Here is a 25227-nt window from a genome sequence, read left to right on the forward strand (position 1 = left end):
ACAAGTCACATTGAGAGCTGAATTGGGCGGGACTTTGTGTGAGTGTTTATTAAACAAACATAATGGGGAATAGAGGTGCTAATTACCTAAAGCTGGAGGTAGGGGGGAGCTAAATGGGAAAAGGGAAAACACATCACCGGCAACGACCTTTCCAGCAGTCAAACTACAAACCGATTTTTTACAAAGACGCTAAAAAAAAACCGGTTCATAGTTTCAGGATGCGATCATTTTGACTTAAAAGCACCGCATCGAATAACTCGCATCAGTTGGATTTTTTTTTTTTTCAACTCACCTGCGAAACATAATATTTTCGCTGTCAAAATTCGCTTCGCATGATTATAGAAGTCTGAACCGGGCTTTAGAATTAGACGTTATTGACAAGCAATAATGTTAACAAGGAGCAATAATTGTCATGGCAGTAAAGTTAGTTTGTTATTGAATATTGGACATTCACATTATGTTTGTACAGCGAACATTAATTTAATGTTGCTTTTTCGATAGGACTTAAAGGCAGTGGACACTATTGGTAAATACTCAAAATAATTATTAGCACAAAACCTTTCTTGGTGACGAGTAATGGGGAGAGGTTGGTGGTATAACACATTGTGAGAAACGGCTCCCTCTGAAGTGCCATAGTTTTCGAGAAAGAAGTAATTTTCCACGAATTTGATTTTGAGACCTCAAGTTTAGAACTTGAGGTCTCGAAATCAACCATCTAAACGCACACAACTTTGTGTGACAATGGTGTTTTCTTCTTTCATTATTATCTCGCAACTTTGATGACCGATTGAGCTCAAATTTTCACAGGTTAGTTATTTTATGCACATGTTGAAATACACCAACTGTGAAGGCTAGTCTTTGACAATTACCAATAGTGTCCACTGCCTTTAAGATTTTTCATGTATAGGTTCGTACAGTGAGCGTCTACCCTGTACATGAACATTGACACAATTTTTACAGTAAAACCATTTATGGGGCCTAGTATAAGCAGTTTTGCCGATACGACAAATTCTACACCTTATCTTAAAAACTCTGGACACTATTGGTATGTGTCAAAGACTAGTCTTCACAGTTGTTGTATCTCAACATACGCATAAAATAACAAACCTGTGAAAATTTGAGCTCACTCGGTCGCCGAGATGTTAATGGAAAAAAACACTTGTCACACGAAGTTGTGTGCTTTCAGATGCTTGATTTCGGTAACTCAAATTCTAAATATGAGGTCTCGAAATCAAACTCGTGGAAAAATTACTTCTTTCTAAAAAAAAAAACTACATTACTTCAGAGGGAGCCGTTTCTCACAATGTTTTACACTATCATTATCAACCTCTCCCCATTACTCGTTACCAAGAAAGGTGTTATGCTAATAAATATTTTGAGTAATTACCAAAAGTGTCCACTGCCATTAACTCAAAGAGAGTAAAGCAAAGCAGAGCGTTTCGCATGCGTTTTGCCGATATTTCAAACGCTGTGTATTATATCTTGATTCAACGACAATAAGTCTACCGAGGTGGCAACAAAATTAAAGCTATACAACAGATAATATAGGTTTTCTCTGCCAATTTCGGAAAATGAGCAGCCAATTTAACCACCAAGCTACTCTATTTCGCGCAAAGTCGAATGCTACTCAAAAGGGTCATTCGATTTCGTTTCATGATTAGTCAAATGTAATGTTGCGTCATTCGAATTAACAAAATAATCATTCAATTTAACAATTCATCAAAACAGCATTCAAATTTGCAGACGCTTCTTGAGGCGTGTGTGTTTACGAAAAGTAAGTGCTAAAGGAAACCAAAAACTAAATTGAATGGCCGAATCCTGAATTTGAAACGCAGTAACAACTGGAGAAGCAAAACAGCTTTAATTCGAACGCATGAAAACGAAATTGACTGCTCATTTGCCGAATTTGACCGAGAAAACCTATATATCTGTATTAAACTTATCTTGATTAAAAGACAGCGAATAAAAAACATCAGGTACATGGAACAACTTTTGACAATATTACAAATTGTACCATATCTAGATTCAAAGCCGGTAACTAAAACAGTGGTGGTTATGAACATACTACATTAATGTGTAACTTATCTTGATTATAGACGGTGAGCGCAACAAGGACCAAGTTTTGCCAGTATACAAAAACTTTATCTTTTCTTGATTAAAAGACAGTATAAGTAAAACAGTGGCAACATTTATAAAAAAATACTACAAATAAAAAAAGACAGTGAGCCGACAACATGGTCTTGCCAATTTTACAAAACCTTATCTTATCTTGATTCAAAAACAAAAAACATATTGGCAACACTTTTGCCAGTAATACAAAACTGTTTCAAAGACAGTAAGTAAATAAGAGGCAACATTTATGAAGATAAAAAAGACAGTAAGCACAACATGTACAGTAATCAGTTTTGCCAGTAATACAAAACTGTACCTTTGGTTAAAAAAAAACATTAAGTATTCCGAGTGGCTTGAACTGTGATTCAATTTACAGCATTTATATTTTAATAACAGTTCAGCCTGTGGGGTGCGTCAAATCATGTTTGCCATATAAACCAAACCAACCCAAAGAGAATTGGTGTCTCATATGGACAATGCTTAAATTATAAAGCAACATTCATGAATACCTCAGACAGTTTCGCAATTCCTATTGGTGGAGAGCGCGTCACGTGGGTGTGTATAAACCTTTGTTTATGACCAGTAAAAAGTGTTGAAACATGGGCGTGACACGCGAGCTTGCGCCTGTGCTTATAAGACAGTGACTTCGTCTCAGTAAAATTATCAAGAACCAGGCCTTGTTTGGGTTAAACCACTAGTTGAAAACCTCGTCACCACACATTGATTCCCTTAGTAACGGCATTTTAAGAAGGTTGACAATAATAATAAATACAAATTAAAACGACAGGGTATTTTTCAAAACACAAATCTAACACAGAACGTTTGGTCTCAATAGCTAAGCATTTTATTACAAACACAAATAAAGAACAGTAAATTGCTACAAGTAAGTTCTGTGTAATATTGTTAAAATTTAAATTGAAGGTATGACATTAAACAATTAAGGCATTGTCAAACTGTATAGCTTAAATTTTATAGCTTTAATAAATATAGTTGTGACTCAAATTTTCCAACAAGTTTTTTATGTAATTTTTGTTAAGAGCTAACTTTCCTACCTTTAGTTACAGAAAAAAACCCTGAATGGGCCCCAATTTCATAAAGCTGTTAAGCGCAGAAGAATCTTCCTTAGCAGAAAAAAAGCTTACCAGCTAAAACACCATGTTTTTGTACATTGTGACTGGTACACCGCTTACTTTTGCTTGGACCAAATTTGGCTGAGCATCCCTTTTTTTGCAGCTCTATGACATCTGGCTGGGTTTGTATCCCGTTTTTGTTGTTGCAATATACAATGTACCTTGTGAAAATTTGAAGGTGCATTGCAATACTTAATCATTCTGGGCCCAAATTCATAATACTGTAAGCAAAAACATTTGCTTAGCACAGCAAGTATTGCTTAACATAAAAAAGGTTACCATCCAAAATTACTCTAAGTTTACATTGTTGTGGCTGGTGCTCCACTCAATTTTGCTTAGCAAAGAAATTTATATTAAATTTAAAAAAAAAATGCTGGATATTTTCTGCAGATATGTAACTTTGTAATTGAAACCAGCAATAAAAAAGGAGTTACACTAACAAATTTGTACAGTGCAAAACTAACAAACAATTTTACGTGTGTGAGCAAATTGGGAAAACATGGTTATTGACTATTATTTAAGCCTTGCCTAACAAAATGGGAAAAAGTAGAGTTAGAGTGGGTCGCATCCGAGAGCACTAGCCCTTCCAACTCATTTCTAATGGTGTGGATTCAAATCCAACTCAAGACACTTTTAACCCTGGGCAAGACGTATGATAAGAATTGCTTCTCATCACCCAGGAGTAATTGCTACCTGCGTGCAGGTAGTCTTTGTTGATGTGAATTATTAGCAACCTGTGCACCATTTTGGCTGCCGATGCTGCATACTCCTAAGGAGTTGAAACAGTTTCAGAAATGCTCAAGGCACACTTTGATGGGAAGGTACATGTTTGGTAATTGTCAAAGACCAGTCTTCTCACTTGGTGTATCCCATCATATGCATAAAATAACAGACGTGTGAAAATTTGGGTTCAATTGGTCATCGAAGTGGCGAGAAAATGATGAAAGAAAAAACACCCTTGTTGGATGCATTTGTGTGCTTTCAGATAGGAATAAAAGACTTCTAGCAAGAATTATTTTATTATTAAAGTGAGAAATTCCCTCTTTCTCAAAAACTGCATTACTTCAGAGGGAGTCGTTTCCCACAATGTTTTATACTACCAACAGCTCTCCAATGCTCATTACCAAGTAAGTTTTTCAGTTAATATTTGTTTTGAGTAATAACCAAATGTGTACCATCCCTTTGACTTTTATAGTAGTGATCTCTACCCGACCATAATTTGCTTAAAGAATTTGGAACCCCCCCCCCCCAAGTATGAAGCAACAACTTATGACTTTTTAAAAGCTTCAGTTTATCCCATTAATATATACACCCCAAGTGTCTAGTATCATTAAAAAAGCTATTTTCATAACTCAACTCAGTAACGCTTAATCTTTGTTTTAAAAACCGACAGATATTTATTTTTATTTTTTTTGGTGGGTCAAGTTACAGTTGCCTCGGATTTCACAGAGAATCTTTTGCTTGCTGATCTTGCGCACAAAAAGGGACATGCATATATATGGGCAATGAAGCTCAGAAATATCATTGTTCTAACCAGGGGTCAGAGTCATTACTAACGAAAAAGTCTGAAACTTTGATACAAATTCAAAGGTTTGTTGAAATGTTGGCATTTCTACTGTTTGGTAACCCCTGGGGCTACAGATTCCAAGGAGCTTTTGAAAACAGTATCAAAAGCACCGGAAGAGTAGACAAATTAAAAGGACTTCTTTATTTGTGGAACCAAAATATTGTCTGATTTTCTTCACCAGGCTGACATAAAAAGACTGAATTTAGCCAAAAGACTGAACAATCTCATCCCTGTCTAACTCTATGATATCGCACAAATCTATAGTATTTTGTCTCTCTAGTAAATGACCCCTCCCCCACCCTCCCTCCCCCATCCTCCCTCCCCAAACCAAACCCACTTTGAAGAGCCAAGAAGATTCTTAGAAGAAATCGTCATCATTTGGTGCATCCAGGTCCCGATAGTTCACAATGTGCCTTGGATCCCTAAAAACACACAAAAAAAGAAATGGACAAAATTTATGAATAAATATTTTTGTATTTACAGACTAATGACATTAAACAAAAACGGAAAGGGATACATACGTTTGGTCATCATTCTCAAAGATAATGAGGATAATGGCAATAAAAACTTTTGGTTAGGAAGTAGCCTACAGCTAATTTCAATAATATAAAGCTTTATGAGTAATAACTAAAAAAAAATAAAAAATAAAAAAAAAAATATTAAAAAAATCAGTTTGTATGCCCAAAATGTTTAAGCCGAGAAGCGTAACTGTCAGACATTTCTCAGATTGCAGGGACATAATTCGCCAAGAGATATCTCAAAAACACCACATTTACAGAGGATTAAAGGCAGTGGACACCATTGGTAACTACTCAAAACAATTGTGTAGCATAAAACCTCACTTGGTAACGTGTAATGGAGAGAGGTTGATACATAGTACATGATTGTTTAAAACATTGTGAGAAACGGCTCCCTCTGAAGTGACAGTTTTTGAGAAAGAAGACATTTTCCACGAATTTGATTTCGAGACCTCAAGTTTAGAATTTGAGGTCTCGAAATCAAGCATCTTAATGCGCACAACTTCGTGTGACAAAGGTGTTTTTTATGTCATTCATATCTCGCAACTTCGACGACCAATTGAGCTCAAATTTTCATAGATTTGTTATTTTATGCACATTTTTAGATACACCAAGTAAAATGAGAAGACTGGTCTTTGACAACAACCAATAGTGTCCACTGTCATTAAACCAATTGAACAGTTCCAAACACCAAATGTATATTTAAAACAGGAATTAGTTTGAAGAAATAACTTCAAATAAATATAGAAAGGTTTGCGGTAACACCATGTAATGACTATCTCAAATGAGTTGGGGTTGTACTTAAAAGAAGCGTTGGTTTCAAATCTACATTTTGATCAGTATGCTCTGATCGTCTTTTTTTATTCTTCTTTTTTTTCCCATGAGAGAGCATGCATACTGATCGAGATGTTGAGTTGTTCTCAGAACCACCCCAACTCATTAGAGATAGTCATTACATATTGTTACCGCAAACCTTTATATATAGCATTTCCACCATGCAAAGTTTCAAATCCTACTTATAAATGTTTAGCTAACTTGCGGGTACAACCATGTACATGTCTTTTTGTGGGAGTGGTGGGTGTTGTCATGACATTTCTAACAGTATATTCTGCTCATCTCCAGGAGGAATTAATTTTATCTACAATGATTAGCTCATTTTCACCTAAAGACTGGCAAAATCAACCAACTGTGCTCGATTAATAGCATACAACGATGAATTACTGTCATTAAATGTGTTGTATTAGGCCTACAAGTAAAATAATAACTCCATTACCCAGCGGCGATATATTTAGGCCAAATAAAAAAAAAAACATGTTAAGCATTGTCGCTAAATTACTTTTAAAGCCGTTATACACTTTCGGTACAGAAAAAAAAAAAACAGTTCACAGATTTACAAATAATTTTCAGGGTTTTACAGAAGGTAATGGTGAAAGACTTTTCTTGAAATATTACTCCATGAAATGCTTTAATTTTTGAGAAAACATTAAAACAATATCAATTCTCAATAGCGAGAATTACGGAATTTACGGAAACAAGAGTGGGTTTTCCCGTTATTTTCTCCCGACTCCGATGACCGATTGAGCCTAAGTTTTCACAGGTTTGTTATTTTATATAAGTTGTGATACACGAAGTGTTGGACTTAATCAATACTGTTTACCGAAAGTGTATAATGGCTTTAACAGGCCGCCTCCTTTTTTTTTTTAATTACAAAAAAAGGAGACAAACGTTTTTTTTAAATTTTTTTTTTTAAAACAGCCCAGCTGGTTTGCAGGCCTGATACTTCACATAGGCAACAAAGGCAATACGATTGTCTCCATGCCCCCCTGGTCATTGTCTTGGTGCCCTTGAAACGCTCCAGTAGAAATTTACAATTTCCTCCTATGGTGCCCTATACCAAGGAGAAAATGCCTTGGTGCCCTTGCCCTTCCAAAAACGAAGCATACAGGTCTTTGAAAATGTGTCGGGTGGCCATTCAAAAAAAAAAAAAGAGCCCTCCTCTTTCCTTTTTTCAAAAAGGCAGGCACAAAACACTTTTTTTTTTTAATGGCCTTACATTTACAATACTGACAGGTCGACAATTAACAAATCGCTCGCCCTGCGGCGGCGTGTCGATAAATCAACATTCAATTAAAAACATGATGTCCCTGGCAACAAATTATGATCACCTTAGGACTTTCCGTGGATGATTTACCAAAAAAAGAAGAAATAATAAAATAATTTTAAACGAAATGAATCGGCAATCAAAAACACAGACACCCATTAATTTTTCACTGAAATTATTGTTAGGCAGAACAAAAGGCCGGTAATTTACTACCCATCCCTCATCTACATCTGTTGAATGGACGTATTTTTTTTCTTTTCTAAAAAAAAAGAAAGTGTTCTTGCGAAATGTCAACATAAAGGGCAAATTGCATGAGAGCAATGAAGTGTAATAAAAGCAATTTGGACATTGTTATGTTCATGGTTTGGTTATGTCTATAATATGTGGGGGATTGGTTAATGGATGGCGCATGCACTGGACTGTAAAATCTTTGTCCTTTTTCTGCTTAAAGAGAAATTATTCATACCATGTACATGTACATATATTTTGTCAAAAGACAAATCTCAAACCGAGTTTTTGTTATCTAACGATTATAAACGTTTCCAGGAGCGCCAAAACACTTTCAGGAACAGCCCTTCCCAAAGCTGAAAGTGTACAGACATAACGGAAAAAAATGTTGAGGCCTGTTATGCTTATTTTGGGATGTTAAATTATAGCATAAAAAACATTTCTTGATTTAAACCCTTACACAGATGTGAGTGAGAACTGTAAATTCTGTGCTTACGGCAAGCGTATTTCATGGGTTAGTGGCGAATTTGGGCTTCTGCGCAAGCATTATCTGCGTTAAAAGGCATTCTACGCTAACAAGGCTAGCGCAGAAATTTGGCGCTTGCACGTAAGCGGGGAATTGTGATCGTAAGCGCAGAATTCGGCGGTAAACAGAGCCATGAAACTGGGCCTTATGGCTGATGCTTGGAAATTACAGCTGTACAACCTTCACAACGGAGGCAATGAAGGCGAATGCCTCCATGCCCCCTGGTCATTGCCTTGGTGCCCTTGAAGTGCTCCAGTAGAAATTCACAATTTCCTCATCAGGGTGCCCTTTACCAAGGAGATAATGCACTAGTGTCCTTGCTCTTTCAAAAACAAAGCAGTACAGGCTTTCCAACCTATGCATTGATTGGTATAGTTACACTGTCGATTCATGCATGGTAAGCTACATGTAGAATCCCAATCATTTCTCGTTGGGGCCCCTGTCGCCATTCAATTGTGGCACTCAGTTGCACACTCTGCACTCAGCTGGGTTTAACACAACATTGAGTGGCTGAGTGGAGGAGGGGGGGGGGGGCAGGGAAAGTGGCACGGGAGCCCATTTCAGCGTTGGCTTCCATTACACAGCCTGCACTCCAGCTGGGGTTAAAAACATTGAGTGAAACACTGGGGGGGCAGGGAAGGGGGACAGGGGAGCCTATTTCAATGTTGGCTTCCATTACACATTCTGCACTCTACCTAGGGTTACAACATTGAGCGCAAGAGTGGTGGGGGTGGGGGAAGGGGAGAGGGGCACATTCAATGTTTGCTCTCAGTTGCGCAGTCTGCGCTCTAGCTGGGGTTTATTAACATTATTGAGCGGCAGAATGGAAGGATGCTGGAGAGTAATGACTACTACTTTATCGTTATGACTATTGGTTTTATTTTTACACCAATGTGTGAGAAGCACAGTATACGCAATTCTCCCCCAAGTCATGTAGAACAAATAACCCTAGGCAGCTCAGGTGGGAGTTGAACCCATGACCAACCCCACCCCCATTACCATGGGTCAGACAGTAGGACTGTGTGTACTGTGGATGCATTCACCACATGGTGTCATAAACTGTAGGTACGCTGGTTACAGCACATCCTATCAATCACTCAAAACCACAGAAGATGACATTTAATGAACCGACAATAGGAGTGTGAGTAGTATTTGAAACTTTGCATGGTGGAAATACGATATGGAGAGGTTTGCGGTAACACCATGTAACGACCATGTAATGAGTCATTACATGGTGTTACCGCAATCCTTTCCATATAATAGGAGAGGGTTGATTGTGTACTGTTAATGCATTCACCACTTGATACCATACATGTAGGCTCGTATGTATATCATTCCAAACCCACAATGGATGACAATGAGCTGTCAGACAACAGACTGTATATCTGCCCTACAACATGGCGTCTGTGCGAGTGTGCTTGCGAGTGTGCGTGCGTATGTGCTGTTGAAATAAAACCTTGAATGCTGCGTGATGAGTGCTTCATTGATGTACATATTTGGACGCGCATACGGTTTGCCCTACAAGATGGCGACTTTCATAGCAAAAAAGGGGTTATTTAATACGGTCTACAGGAGGGTTGAATTTTGTACAGTGGATGCATTCACCACATGATATGACATTGTAGAGTGGTAAACATTGATGTGTCCCATATCATTCTACATCACAATGGATGAACTGGGGGCAAAGATCCAGAGTGGGAGGCACAGGCCTATATGCTTTGTGTTATAAAAGGGCAAGGGCACCAAGGCATTTTATCCTTGGTAAAGGGCACCCTATGATGAAAGTGTAAACTTCTACTGTATGAGCATTCCAAGGGCACCAAGGCAATGACCAGGGGGCATGGAGGCAATCGCCTTCGTTTCCTCCGTGAAGTATCAGACCTGGAGGCACATAACAAAGGAATGGAACTCACTTTCTTGTCGACTGTTGGTCCCCTCGTTTGGTGAATCTGAAAGTCAAAAGGTGGAAATGTCTCAATGATTTTCTGGAAGTAACACCTGGTAATTATTTCAAATACACGGTAAATTCAAGCACAATGTTTCTGTATTGAAAAAAAAAAAAAGACAATTTCAGGAAGAGCAGTGGATGACTTAAGCCCTTTTTCACACTACTCTAGTCCCATTTGTTGTATCCAGGGAAAAGAACTTGCCTTTTCAAACTATAACCACTAAACCCCCACCCCATAGTTTTTGAGAAAGAAGTAATTTTCCACAAATTTGATTTCAAGACCTCAGAATTAGATTTTGAGGTGCCGAAATCAACCATTAATTAAATTTGTTTATTTATTTAAAAATGCCATCGCAGCATACCGCTGAATTGCGGCATAATTTACAATAATTAAAAAATATTACATTAGTTATTAAAAAGCTTTACAATAGAAAATACATAGTGAACATTTGATAAAAAAAAAAAAAATCACAAAAGCAATGGCCTGCCAGATAATTATGTACAAACAGGTTCACTACATTTGTATACATTTAAGACCAGAAAATGAAGCAATTATATTAACATGGTTCTAGGAGTTCAGGAGCTTGGTGAGGTAGGGCAAGAGGCTGTTTTGGAATCTTTTGGTGTTGCAGTGAAACATACCAAACCGTGCTCATTGGCGGAGTTGCATCTGAAAAACACAACTTTGTGTGAAAAGGGTGGTTTTTTTTTCTTTCATTATTATCTCGCAATTTCAACGACCAATTGAGTTCAAATATTCACAGGTTTGTTATTTTGTGCATATGTTGAGATACACCAAGTGAGAAGACTGGTCTTTGACACCATACCAAGTGAGAAGACTGGTCTTTGACACCATATTGAACAGCAGATGGTCAGGATGTTGAACTGTTACCTGCTGCGTTGTCTGTTGAAGCCCCCTCCGCTGTAGGCACCCCTCTGGAATGATGTCTGCGGCTGCTGCTGCTGCTGATGTCCAAACTGCTGACCTAAAATCCAATCAAACATTTACATTTAGACCATGTCAATGATAGTAATTTATTCATTTATACAGCACAAATTCCAATATAATTTTGTTCAATGCGCTGGAAAAATAAATAAAACATAAATAAATTATATCAAAGTTTTATAAGGCAACCATATCAAACAAGGTGCTCAAGACGCTATTACAATAAAAACTAGAATAAAAGCAAAAGCAAAAAAAAAAAATTGACCAATAATATATTGGGCGAGTTTTAAAAATGTTTTACAAAGGGGAAAATAAATGTTAACAAATGGTTCAAATAAAAAAATATCATCAATACGTTCACAAAACAAACTATTTTGTATAAAACAACAGAATGAATCAAAAAATAAAAGTACAAGTAAATTTGCTAATCGAAAGAAACACAACTGGAAAATAGATGTAAGCAATTCAAATAAATAACTGTCATCATCAATCATGTTAAACAAAACAAATTTGTGTCACAACAAAAACCACATCAACATTAAAAAATACGCAAGTTTACATGTAAGCACAGGGTAATACTGTATGATTTTAACCCTATCAGTGCCATGCATTAAATGTGAATGTTGCGATACCATGCACTCTGACTTAGCCCAAAAATTACTAATTTACACAATTTCCAATACATAATTGAGAAACAATCAAGGCATGCACAACTTCAAAGCCGACTTCTCAAACTATATTGTAGGTCACAAAATGAACTTTCACAAAGGTCATTTAAAGGTACAGGTAGTTTGTTGTATTAACCAGTACAAATGCGTCCTGGATAAGAACGATTTGATTGGCCCTACCAACACGCAGTCCAAAAAATTGAATTGGCCTGAGACACTTGTAGGATTAACGATCACACAGCATCAAAAATACATTAAGGCAAGAACTATCACCAAAGTAAAGGGTGAAACACATCAAGAAGAAAATGCAATTATTTTCATACCTGCCAACATTGAAAGGTCAGAAAAGGGAACTTCATAAGTTGTAGCCACTAGTCAGTGAAGCAGCAGCCAAGCAGCAGCGAAGCAGAAGCGCGAGAACAGGACAGATAACGTGATCGCCTACTCCACAGCCTGCGGTACGCAAGTCACACAGACAGATGACACGAAAAGCGCATTTTTTTTCTTCTAACGGTTGCGTATAGTCCGTGCGAAATGTCTACAAATGCTTTGAGGGGCTCTCTTGACTATCTCGCTTTAAACATGCATTTACACTTGTATGATAGTGGAAAGATAATTTCAAACACAATGGTGGCTATGGTGGAGGTAAAAGCGCCCTCTTTAGTTAAACCATAGCCAGTGAAAGGGCAGAAACCGACAGAGAAAAAAGCGACCTCTTTTCTTATATTTTCCGTGTTTTTAGAAATCGGGATGTTTTTTCATTATTTTGGTTTGTTGGTGTTTGTTTTCATTTATAAATAAGGATGGCTCCTGATCAAACCAAAGCGATTCCGTTTGTAATGGTTGACAGGTATGCTGTTTCAGGTATTACACATTCACCAAAGAGAAAGGTTACCAAAGTTTTGCACAGGAAAAGGACAAACAGCAAGGCAAGAACAACGGTAATTTTGAACAGTTGGGTACATGTATTTGTACACGTTGTAGTACCTGTATTTGTACACGTTGTAGTACCTGTACTTGTACACTAGTACATGTAGTACTTGTGCATGCGTTACCTCTACAGGTACTACCTTTACTTACGTACCAGCCAGGGGTCGAAATTAAGTGTATTTCCATGGTAGTCAGCAGGGCTAGTGACCAATAATTTTTAGTAGCCCTGATTAGATTTTGGTAGCCCGAAAGACACATTATGTCTCGCGTCACGGCTCAAACTTTACAATACACCAATAACATAGTTCTTTATTGTTTGTGATGATGATTTTTGCATTATTTTTCCACTAGCCCGTCGGGCTATCAAACTGGAAAAATGAGTAGCCCGGCTGTAAATCTGGTAGTCCCGGGCTAGCGGGCTAGTGGCAATTTCGACCCCTGCCAGCACATGTCAAAAATGTACGGGTACATACATGTAGTACTGGTACACTTAGTACCTGTACGTAGTACCTGTACGTAATACTGGTACATTTAGTGCATGAACACAAATACGACTGTGAAGGGCTACACAAAATGGGAAACTTTGAGCATGAGCTTTCATTACCAAGTACAGATTACTCATATTAATTGAAATAACGTAGACAATTAAACATGCATTAGCGGTGGAAATGGTAGAACTAGTTTTGACTCGTAAAATAGGTCAAGATGCATCATTAAAGGCTAACTGAAGAAAACAAATATGGAAATATAGCATTATTTGCATTGTTTGTATTAGCATTTTAGAGCCACACATGTTTGTAATTCCAACATAGTTGTACATGGTGCTATAACCGCTCTCTACGATACATATATTAGATAGATTATATTTTATCACACTTGCATTCCACACAACACAACACACAAACATACACAATGCAACAATCTCTAATGAGCAATTTAAAAAAATGTCAGACTCCTGCCGGAACATTTTGGGCAAAAGTTACACCTTTCCTTACCTTGATTGAACATCCCAGGACCGCGGTTCCCAAAGTTGTTCCCCCCTTGCTGCTGCTGTTGCTGCTGCTGCCCGCCAAAGCCCATCATCTGATTGCCGAACTGCTGCGGTTGCTGCTGCTGTTGTTGGAAACCCATCCCACCGCTGCCACCACTTGCGTGCATGTCGCCCTGGTTGTGTCTGTCCCCACCACCGGAGGGCTTATTTGGGGCCTGCGGGTCGGGCAGTGCGGGGCGGTTGGCATCCTTCAGGTAGTTGTTGAAGAAAGCAACCTGCAAAAAAAATTTTTGACGGATGTTTAACAAAAGAGCCACCAAGCCTGGACTTCCTGCAGGCAGGATCTGTACACAGCTCTATGGAAGAAAACTTCCAAATCTTATGTTTTATGGATATTGTAATAATGTCTTTGGCAACTTTTAATATGATGGAAGGGTTCACATCTAAAAACTTGTTGGAGTGTTACATTTACAGCTCTCGGACTTGATGACACGAAATGTAAACTTTCACATATGCTGCACTGGTCATACATGTATGAAATGATGTACCATTCTTTTTTATTTTTTGAAAACCAGTGGATTGGAATGAATGTACTCTTCCAAAAACCAATAATGTATCAGCCATTTATGACACTCTTTTAAAAAAACTTGAGGATTTTGGAAAGAACCCCCTCTTCCTAAAATAATTCTTGAACGATTCCTCCAATTTCCCCCAACATCATTGAAAACCTCTCTTAATTAACCTTCCACCTTGCAAAGTTTCAAATCCTACATAGTATCAGTGAAGAGATTTGCCTACCTCTTTCTTAACATCGTCTACTTTATCGCAGTGCTTGTTGAAGATGTGCTTGCGGACAAACTCCGGCCCTCTAAACTTCTTGCCGCTGAGGGGGCACAGCCACTTGTCCTTGCCCATCTCCTGGGTGTTGGCTCGAACAAACTTCTCTACCTCAGTGCACGAAGGAACAGTTAAGGAAATCGAACATCAAGTTTAACTGATGAACACTTTTAAAGGTAGAGTCACAGATTTTTATGTTTGTTGTCAATATAGTGTTGACTTGTAAGAAGAATTGTCAAATAATAAACCACAAAGGAAAGAAACTGAATTCTCCATCAACTTCACTGGCTCCCAGTCCATCAACGCATTGTTTTCAAGATCCTCACCATTGTATACAAATGTCTTCACAATACCGCTCCTACATATTTTACCAGTGTCATCAAGATTTACCAACCTGGAAGACCTGGCCTTCGCTCTGGTTCAGACAATACACTCTTGGCAGTTCCAAAGATGCATTCCGCTGCTAGGAATCGTATTTTTTACGTACATGCTCCGCGCCTTTGGAACCGTCTCCCTCATCAAATTTGTTCAGTTTTCAAGAAACATCTCAAACTTTCCTGTTCAAAGACTGATTGCTTTGACTATTTTCCATTAGTTATTTGCTTAAGATCTTGTAGAGCGCTATGATACCTTGTGTAAGAGCGCTACATAAATGTCTCTTATTATTTATTATTAATAAATGTGTACATTCTACATGATTTTGGGTTGAACAAAGACAAATAAATAGAGCGGAATTTGAATCAACGACCACTTGATTAACATTTCGCGCTCCACCAAATGAGCTATTTATCTAGCCCTATGTCGACGGTCTCCCTATTTTGTCAATAGCTTTATTTCGAAGTGCCGAAAAAATTATCAAGACTGATAAGGTCAACTGCAAAGTTTCAGCGACAGCAGCAAAACAAATGTCACAATATTTTCATCACGAGCATTGAATCCCTCCATGTTTAACGACAGCAAGTACCAACCGCATAGATGCTGCGTCCAGAGATCTCTGGACGCAGCCTTAAAACAGATACCATGGAAGTTTGCATCTCCAAAACTTGCGCTAGGGTGAGTTTTGGAGATTTAATTTTTTTTTACATTCTTTTATTGATTTCTAAGGTTTTGCTGATTTCAGGCCCATAACAGCATCAAGAACAAAGGCAGTGAAAAGCAATAACAAAGCAAATTGTGAAAGGATATGCTTCTTGGTCTTTCTTGCCCAGCTTGGTGAGCTCCTCATCCGGAATGTCAGACGCAGCGTTCAGAAGACTGGACAACTTGGCCTCAAACGTTGTCTGCCAATTGGTCACTATGGAAACAAGAAAACAATCAATAAACGTATAGAAACATCAATACCCACTTAACAGGAAGATTGTTAACGGACTCAACTTCTGATGGCCGAGTCGTCAGAAAGGGTTCAAGTCCTCATCATGATACTTGATTTCAAAAAGGGACATACACATTTTTTTCCATTACCATAAACTGTTCTCTAATGACCCCCTGTTTTCTTAAAACACAACTTGACTACTGTACTATAAATAAAAGTTGTGCAGTACATTTGAAAACCCTTCAGTGCAGGAGCAACCTAAGGAAAGTTAAGTAGGATTTGAAACTTTGCATGGTGGAAATACGACATGGAAAGGTTTGCGGTAACACCATGTAATGACTCTCTCTAATGAGTTGGGGTGGTTCTGAAAAGAAACATTGGTTTCAACTCGACGTTTCGATCAGTATGCTCTGATCGTCGTCTGGAGACAGTTCCACAGTAAGCCAAAAAGTTTTATTGGCGAGGGGGGGGGGGATGGTTGGAACCTCAGCACCTAGCACATCCAGTCAGCCAGCCTGCTTCAGGGATTTTAAAGTCCTACTCTGCAATATGGGGCATTCTATATGGTTTTATTTTCATATTTAATAGTTTGATTTTAATTATACATAATATAAGCCTATTTTTATTTATTTTTTAAATTGGGGGGGGGGGGATTAAAAAAAAGAAGGGATTTTCGGTTAACAAACAGAGAAATTACATCTCTGGTGTATGCCTCGCCACGAACGTATTATTATACCCCGAGGTTAACACTTACAGTCCTTGTGGGTGATCCTGCTAGGTGGGGTGTGCCCTCGGCTGTGGATGATACCACACCTATTGGGCATCTCCTCTTCAATGTGGTACTGGCTAGCGTTGTAGTAATCCACAGAGTGAACAATGCGCAGGTACACTATCAACCGATCAAGGACCTGAGTACCCAGACGCACAAGATAAATTAAAAAATAAATTACAATATCGGATAGCCAAAGCCAAGCATGATTTTGGGTCCTTGGGAAAAAAAGTAGGCAAATTTTATCAAGTACAAGGGCTGACCTACCTGTACATAGTATGGTGAAGATTTTAATAATAGTAATATCAATAATAATAATATAGGTAATTATATAGCGCCTTTAAAGGAACACATTGCCTTGGATCGGTCGAGTTTGTATTTGAAAAGCGTCTGTAACCGTTTGTTTTAAAATGCATATGGTTAGAAAGATGGTTTAAAAGTAGAATACAATGATCCACACACATTTGCCTCAAAATTGCGTGGTTTTCCTTTTACTTTGCGAACTAACACGGTCGGCCATTTATGAGTCAAAAATTTGACTCTCATAAATGGCCGACCGTATTTGTCGACGAGGTAAAACAAAAACCACGCAATTTCGAGTGATACTTGTGTGGATTATTATATTCTACTTTTAAAATATCTTTCTAATCATATGCATTTTATAACAAACGGTTACAAACGCTTTTCAAAGACCAACTCGACCGATCCAAGGCAACGTGTTCCTTTAACACAGATCAAAGCGCTGAACAATAAATAAAACAAGAACAATGCAAAGAAAGAAAGTTAAACGAAACAACAAAGGATTAATGATTGAGGCTGACTGAAAAAGTAGGTTTTGAGGTTTTTAATAGACTTTTCAGGCTATTTACATGTAATCACAATTATTTTGATAAGGGTTAAAAAAAAATCGGAAATCAGACTAAAGTAGGAAGAATATCATGCCTGTAAAGTTCAGTTTTTTTTTTAAATATCACGTCAGAGTTTTAAAAAAATTCTCCATGACGAAAAGCACTAAGCATTAAAGATCCAATGTCCAGCCACAGTCCCCTTAACTGGGCCACAACAAATTTATTTTTATATCTATTTCGTTTCTCGAGTAGATAAAAACTACAATAATGCACATTAATTAGGTTGAAGGGAAGGTACATCTTTGGTAATTACTCAAAACAAATATAAACTTAAAAACTGACTAAGTAACAAGCATTGGAGAGCTGTTGGTAGTATAACACATTGTGAGAAACGACTCCCTCTGAAGTAACATAGTTTTTGAGAAAGAGGCAATTTCTAACTAAAATAATAAAAGACTTCTAGCTAGAAGTCTTTTGTTCCTATCTGAAAGCACACAAATTCGTCCAACAAGGGTGTTTTTTCTTTCATCATTTTCTCGCAACTTCGATAACCGATTGAGCCCAAGTTTTCACAGGTTTGTTATTTTATGCATATGTTGAGATAAACCGAGTGAGAACACTGGTCTTTGACGATTACCAAACGTGTACAGTGCCTTTAAAACATTTCAAATGCAGCAATGAGCAATTTCAATACAGGAAAGAAAAGAAACAGTTGGAGCCCGAAAGATTGCCTTAAAAAGAAACAAAGTTCCTGTCTGGAAGCTCTCCTCTCCAGCTTGGTCCTAAAGAGAACTACCATTAATTGAACTATAAAAAAGTGGCTACAAAAAGGTCATCACTCATACAACCTACATGAAAGGAGGCAACATTGGTACCAACAACATACCTTATTGAGTTCTTCATCCCTGATGAACATGACTTCTCCGCTAGTCTCCTCCCCTTCTTCTTCAGGCTTAGCTCCCATCAAGGCATCCTCCTCAGCACTCACCTCCTCAACCAGGTAGTCCGTGATGTTCTCTAAGATCGGATTGGACTGGTACTTGGTGGGGATGATGATCTGAGATTCAAAGGTATTGTATCCAATAGTTAACAGGGCCCAATTTCACAAAGCTGTTCTAAAGCGAAAAGTACTGCTTGACAAATTGATGTGCAAAGCAAAAATTTAGTGGGACACCAGCCACAACAATGAAACCTAATGTAATTTTGGCTGATATGATGTTTCTGCTAAGCGATACTATTCTGTGCTAGGCAAGTTTTTGTGCTAGAACAAGTTATAATTATTATTATTACTTACCCGTTCCAGTTCTTTCTCCTCCTCCACCTCCTTCTCCGGCTCATCCTGTCCATCTTCCTTCTTCTCTCCTTCGTCCTCGTTCAGTTTCTCCTCCTCCTTCTTCTTCTTCTCCTCCTCCTTGCGCTTCTCCTCTCGTATCTTTTTCTCCGCGGCCTCCTTAGCAAAGGCCACCTCGTCCTCGTGGTGCCAGAGGCGGAGGTCCTCGTCCAGCTGTTGGATGAGACGGGCGGCAAGCTTCAGGTCAGAGCGGACGATCTTCTTGTGGGCAGTAATGCCGCTCACGCTGCGGATGCGGTTGGCGAGGTCGCGGTTGACGACCGGGCTCAGCTCACACTCTCTCAGCTATTAAGGGGCAAAGACAATTTGGGTAAATAAGAAATGGTAGACCTTTTTTCACTTCAGGATGAAACTTTGTTTATACGTCCTTCTTTGAGTTTAACTTCTTGCCTTGTCACCTGCATGTTTGGTTTACCAAGCAGAAAGTCGCGACTATTTTTGTAGTAGTCGTGGCGACACAATTAATTCAGTAGTTGAATAACAGCAGTCGTGACTCTATTAAACAATCACAAGTCGCGACTTTGACACTAATCTCACGTGTCACCCAGGCTTAGTCAACTCACTGGAAACAAAAGATAATCCAGTGGGGAAAAAAACAAACAGCTTGACACTTTTCTTCTTACCCGTATACTACTGATGTTCCAGCAGATCTCCTTAATGTTGACGCTGCGGTCAAAGGTCACCCAGCCATGACGCTGGAAGTTCCTCTCCGGTTGGGGTTCAGCAAGGGCCACACGCATGAAACCGGGGTATCGCTTACAGAGCTGAAGATGTTTTGAAAAAAGATAACATTGTATAGAATGATAAGGTTGAAAACACAAAGGGTTGACTTTCATAAATGACTTGGTTAATACTATAACTATATATATCAATTAGAGCCATTGGACCCTTTCGGTACAGAAAAATAAATAATAAAAGTTCACAGATTTACAAATAACTTACAGGGTTTACAGAAGGTAATGGTGAAAGACTTCTCTTAAAATATTGTTCCATGAAATGCTTTACTTTTTGAGAAAACAGTAAAACAATTATCAATTCTCGATAATGAGAATTACGGATTTATTTTAAACACATGTCATAACACGGCGAAACGTGCGGATACAAGGGTGGGTTTTCCAAGTATTTTCTCCTGACTCCGATGACCGATTGAGCCTAAATTTTCACAGGTTTGTTGTTTGATATAGAAGTTGTAATACACGAAGTGTGGGCCTTGGACAATACAGTTTACCGAAAGGGTCCAATGGCTTTACAGGACAGGAAGTATGAAAGCATAACCCGTAATCTCCACTGACTTCAGTCTGACAGAGGATTGTTTTAGAAATCTTGACTTGAAAATATACAAGTCACTCCATGGCCTATAGCACCTGACTACATTTGTGGACTTGCTCAAGATAAAACTGGGCAACTATTAACTTCGAAATGGCCCTTCACCCATCCTAGTAGTTCCCAAGTCCTTGACAGTTCGTTACTGTGACTACACATTGGCACTGTTCTCTGAAACAAACTTCCATCCAGAACACTGTATCTCTCGGGAGTCTTTCAAAACGGAATTGAAGACACTCCTCTTCACACAAGTATACTGTTTCTAATTTCTTAGCAGTGAGTTTTCACAATGTTTAAAACCTGTACATCTTTTTCATCTAATGCCGAAGCGCAATGCTTAATGTGTTTTAGATTGTGCACTTTCTAAATCCATATATATTATTATTATTATTATTATTATTAATATAACTGTTATTAATAATGATGGGCATAATTTCAGAATATGGCTGGAACAGTGAATAAGAAGAAGTCTGGTGATAGGGTTGACAAACTTACCGATATTATTTCTTGCTTGGTGATAGTTGGTGAGACGTTCCTGATGAAGAGCGAGTAGGTCTTGTGGAGTGGTCTCGGCACCAGCTCGTTCTCTTCCTCACCCTCCTTGTCTCCGTCCTTCAGCTCACCGTCATCTTCCTCCGCTGCCTCTTTCTTGGCCTTCTCCGTCTCCTTGGCCTCCTCCAGTTTATCGCTTGGCATGACGTCATCATCAAGACCTAAAACCCGTCACGCAGACAAAATAAATAGTTAGTTCATAGGAAAACCATTTTGAGATGCGATAAAGCAAAATTAATAGCATTTGGTTTTACCCTTACACCGATGTGTGTATTAAGCACTGTTTACTCAGTACTTTTCTGCATTATGTTGAAACAAACCACAGGCATATTACTCGGGTGGGATTCAAACTCTCGACCTTTGCCAATCTACAGTGCAGTGTCTTACCAACTTGACCACAGAGGTTGCCCAGTAGCATGGGGCAGTTCGAATCCTTTATTTTAGCAGCGAGGACTGCCACAAGTTGACACCTTTGGTAGGAGTTTAAAATCTATAAATCTGTATACAAATTCCCTATACTGAGGTTTGAAAGCAATGAAAATACATATTACTAATTAGTATGCCTACATTATGAAGACCTCTTCCATTCTCAAGTCTGCAATTTGTAGGTAGTGCTTGCCCAGATTTTCCATGTAGTTCTAACAGGACAATCAAGGGAAATTGGTAAAGGAGAAGGGGGTCTTGGTCAGTTCTTACTCACCTGGGGGTACTGGCTCAGCATCCGAGTCTGACTCCAGCCCGCTGCTACTGCTCCCGCTGCTGCTACCGCTGTCATTCTCGTAGTCGCTGTCCCGATGACGCTTGCGCTTTTTCCCTCTCTTATCCTGCGAACCCTTCTGTGATGACAAAAGATTAAAAGTCATGAGAAAGCAATACAGATAGTTTGTAAGTGCAACAATGTTGTAAAATTAACTCCAGTAATAAGCCAGCAATCGCCATGTTGCCTAAAATGCGCACTACATGGTTAAACAAAGTAATCTGTGATTAAGCAAAAATTTAAACTCTTTAAAAAACAACATCGCCAACAATTTTAACGAATAAGAACACTGTCGAAGTGTTAGACTTTCTGGAAAATTATAACAAAGTCACCAGATTTGTACATGTTGCATGTATTGTGTAAATGCAAAAAAAAAAGATAACAGACCAGGATCTTGTTTCACAGAAACCCAAATCAACTTATGAAGGCAGACTGATTTTAATCTTAGAAGTCCCCTAGCAATTGTAAATTTCCCATTCTATTGTACAAGTGGAAAGTTCCATATCAAGACATGAACTTTACTTTGACCTCTTCACGGAATCGAAGTAGGTCAAACCAGCTGCTTGCAGCCACTATGGGAATTTCAGTACAAGCTGCCTGTGTCCGCCATGGTCTCTAAACCACAAATAGTTCCTACCTTAGGTTTGTCCTCTCCATTGGGCGGGGTCTTTGACTCATCTGGCTGCGACTTGGGCTCATCATCCTCCTTCGGGGAAACGATCTGAAAAACAATTCAAAATAATTAATTTCACCCTTACAAGCAGGCACTGTATACTCTGTACTTTCTGATTTCTTTGACAAACAGATAAATCAGATGGGATTAGAACCCACGACCCTTGCAATTCAAGAGCAGTGTCATACCAACTAGACCACCGAGATTGACCAGTAGCTACAGGCAGTTTGAATCCTTAGGTATACCAGTGGGTACCGCAATGATTTAATAGATGTTAACTTTGCATCGGGGATAAAGAATATTAACTTTGGTTTTACCCTTACACCGATATGTTTGTCAGCACTGTATACTCACTACTTTTCCAGATTTAGCAGAAATGTGCTAAGCAACAATTGCAGCTTAAGCATCTCAATGAAATTGGGGCATTGGCCTGTGCTATTCAAATGGTCTGGTCCCCTTTTGTAGGGTCATTACTCCGATCAGAACATAAGAAAGATCTACAGAACCCAGACTTGTTTACTCACCTCTCCAGAGTCGTCCAGTTTGCTTTCCTCCTCTTCTGCTTTCTTGTCGGCTTCGGAAGCGGACACTTTCTCACTGGTCTTTTCCTCCTTGGACCTGAAGAAAGTGAAACCAGAAATTATATTTGACATCTCCCTCAAATTTGTTCACCGTTACTTCTAGCACTTTAATGATCAACCTTTTTGTATCTTTCTCAAGTAAGGTGCAAGAACACTGACTCTATCCACGCTTGGTGAGGTTAAACGTGGGTAGCAAATGCATCTCTGGCAAAAGCATTCATGAACGGACACCAATCCTCAGAATTCTGATAAACTATTCATGTATAAATCCTTTCTCTGATTTGAATTTTTTTTGTTTTTTAGATTTTATCCAAACCCAAATTAATTCAAAGGGAATCACTTCTCTAAAAAGTTCATTCTATCAACATCGAGTACATTTTTATGGTCATTTATTTTTTGGAGTAATTACCAATCTATGACCCGACCTTTAGTAAATTCACATGTGATTTACCTGTCCCTGCTAAGAGAAAAAGAGGCAGTAACGTAGTGCACATGTCACAGGGCGTTAGGGGACAGGCACACAAGAGAGCGCCATTGTGTGCAAAACTCTGAGCTAATTGCCTGCCATGATAGGGAACAATTCAATTGTAGCATTTGCTCTCCAGAAAAGTATAGCGAAGTAAACAAACAAACATTTTTGGAAACTAGTTCTTGCACATAAAGATCTACAAACATTTTAAAAGAAATTGACACCACGAAAATATGAGAAGAATTTTTGTTCTTACTCTTCTTTCTTGGCCTCCGCCTTTCCTCTCGGACTCCCCCTCGGACTCTGCTGAGGGTGCTGGCTCTCTGATGTCATCCGTCGCCGTGGAGACAAGATCACCTGATCCAGGGCCTTAAGGTCCAGTGCTGAGCCGCCTTCCATCTTAATAACGGCTGCGTGTAAAAACCATTCCGACATTAAAAACATTAGTACTTTGTGTTTTTAGTTTTCATGTTAGAATATTAACCTACAAGGGAAAGAAACCGACTGGGTATATTTTAACGATTATGGGGTTTAACATAGAAACATTGACTAGAGCGGGATTCGAACCAACGACCTCGGGATTAAAGTGCTTGTGCTCTTTTAATTGAGTTATTGAGCTCTTTGATGGTGGTCTCCTTGTCAACATCTTTGATAGAAGCCACACATTCGTTTTACTGCAGTGTGCAGCCAGGGATCATAATTTAGTTTTCATTTTAACTATACATTTCAACCATATTCTGGTAAGCAAAATTTTGTTGCGTTTAGCTAGTATGTGTGCTTAAAGGAACACGTTGCCTTGGATCGGTCGAGTTGGTCTTTGAAAACCGTTCCATAACCGTTTGTTGTAAAATGTATATGGTTAGAAAGATATTGTAAAAGTAGAATACAATGATCTACACAAATATGCCTCGAAATTGCGTGGTTTTCTTTTTACCCTGTCGACTAACACGGTTGGCCATTTATGGGAGTCAAAATTTTGACTCCCATAAATGGCCGACCGTGATAGTTCGCGACGTAAAAGGAAAACCGTGCAGTTTCGAGTGATACTTGTGTGAATCATTATATTCTACTTTTAAAACATCTTTCTAACCATATGCATTTCATAACAAACGGTTTCAAACGCTTTTAATAGACCATATCGTCCGATCCAAGGCAACGTGTTCCTTTAAAAGCTGCATAAAAAAATTGGGCCCCGGCTGAGCTGTTCGCAACCTTACCAGCATCTAACACCCGGCTGATCTCCTCTGTTTTATCCTGCTGCAGTCTGACTTTATCCAGCCAGTTCTCCTCATAGAGCTCCAGGAAGACAAGAAGGCGCTTCTTGACGGCCCTCAGTCCATCCGCTTTGCCCTTCTCCGCCTCATCGGGGTAATACTTGGAGCGGAACCTATCAACAGGAGAGGGGGCGAGCAAGTTGCCCGAACCAACAATAGATGAGAAGTAGAACGGCGAAGAGGTGTTGGTTTTAAAAAATAAAATCATGCCATGAATAGCACTTTTGACATTTTGTCCAGTGAAGTTGTAAATAATTTATGAGCCAATGTTATTTTTTTTATTCGGAAATGTGAAACTATTCCAATCCCCTTGTTTTTGATTAACAAAAAAGTATATGTACATGTACTTGCTATCTGTGATAGTTTTATCAGATTCATTGCCAGCATTTTGGGTGTTTTCTTTTTGGCAGAGATTTTGTGCACATAAAATTAGGCTTAATTCGGTTGCAGCTGTCAGAATGAGCCTTTATGACTAGTGTGGTCCTCAAATAAAAAACTTTAACTTTGAGAGAGTTATTATTGATATATTTGAAAATGACCTTTGATCAATTTCACAAAGATAGTCGTAACTTAGGACTAGTTCTAGGATTTAATATAAAAAACTTAAGGCTAGTCCCAAGTACTCGTCTTAACTCGAGATAAGACTAGTCTTAACTCTTTGTGAAATCCACCCCTGACCTGACACTGGTAATAGACTGACTTTAAAACGTGTGAACGGAAATGAAATAACTTCAAGTTTCAGAATAAACTATTGGCAACTTGTGGACAAAATTAACAAAAGGCAGGAAATACTTCTTGTTTGTCCAAATGTCTTGA

At 38.6% G+C, this 25227-nt stretch overlaps 1 protein-coding gene across 2 annotated transcripts in view; it reads right to left on the reverse strand.

The window, feature by feature from the left end:
- Window positions 1-5110: 5110 nt before the first annotated feature.
- The window catches only part of LOC139949592 (serrate RNA effector molecule homolog B-like), a 28481-nt gene continuing 8364 nt past the window's right edge, over window positions 5111-25227 (reverse strand). For both annotated transcript variants that reach the window (XM_071947998.1, XM_071948000.1), the window contains exons 6-21: window positions 24355-24524; window positions 23394-23547; window positions 22612-22705; window positions 22052-22135; window positions 21358-21493; window positions 20601-20818; window positions 19406-19546; window positions 18726-19067; window positions 18318-18488; window positions 16569-16722; window positions 15688-15796; window positions 14464-14617; window positions 13670-13940; window positions 11023-11116; window positions 10096-10131; window positions 5111-5231 (exon numbers count right to left, since the gene is read on the reverse strand). In XM_071947998.1, coding sequence (XP_071804099.1) covers window positions 5168-5231; window positions 10096-10131; window positions 11023-11116; window positions 13670-13940; window positions 14464-14617; window positions 15688-15796; window positions 16569-16722; window positions 18318-18488; window positions 18726-19067; window positions 19406-19546; window positions 20601-20818; window positions 21358-21493; window positions 22052-22135; window positions 22612-22705; window positions 23394-23547; window positions 24355-24524 — 2392 coding nt within the window. In that variant the 3' untranslated portion in view covers window positions 5111-5167. The remainder of the gene's footprint in view (window positions 5232-10095; window positions 10132-11022; window positions 11117-13669; window positions 13941-14463; window positions 14618-15687; window positions 15797-16568; window positions 16723-18317; window positions 18489-18725; window positions 19068-19405; window positions 19547-20600; window positions 20819-21357; window positions 21494-22051; window positions 22136-22611; window positions 22706-23393; window positions 23548-24354; window positions 24525-25227) is intronic.

This window comes from Asterias amurensis, chromosome 17 (genome assembly GCF_032118995.1).
Source record: "Asterias amurensis chromosome 17, ASM3211899v1".
Taxonomy (NCBI): domain Eukaryota; kingdom Metazoa; phylum Echinodermata; class Asteroidea; order Forcipulatida; family Asteriidae; genus Asterias; species Asterias amurensis.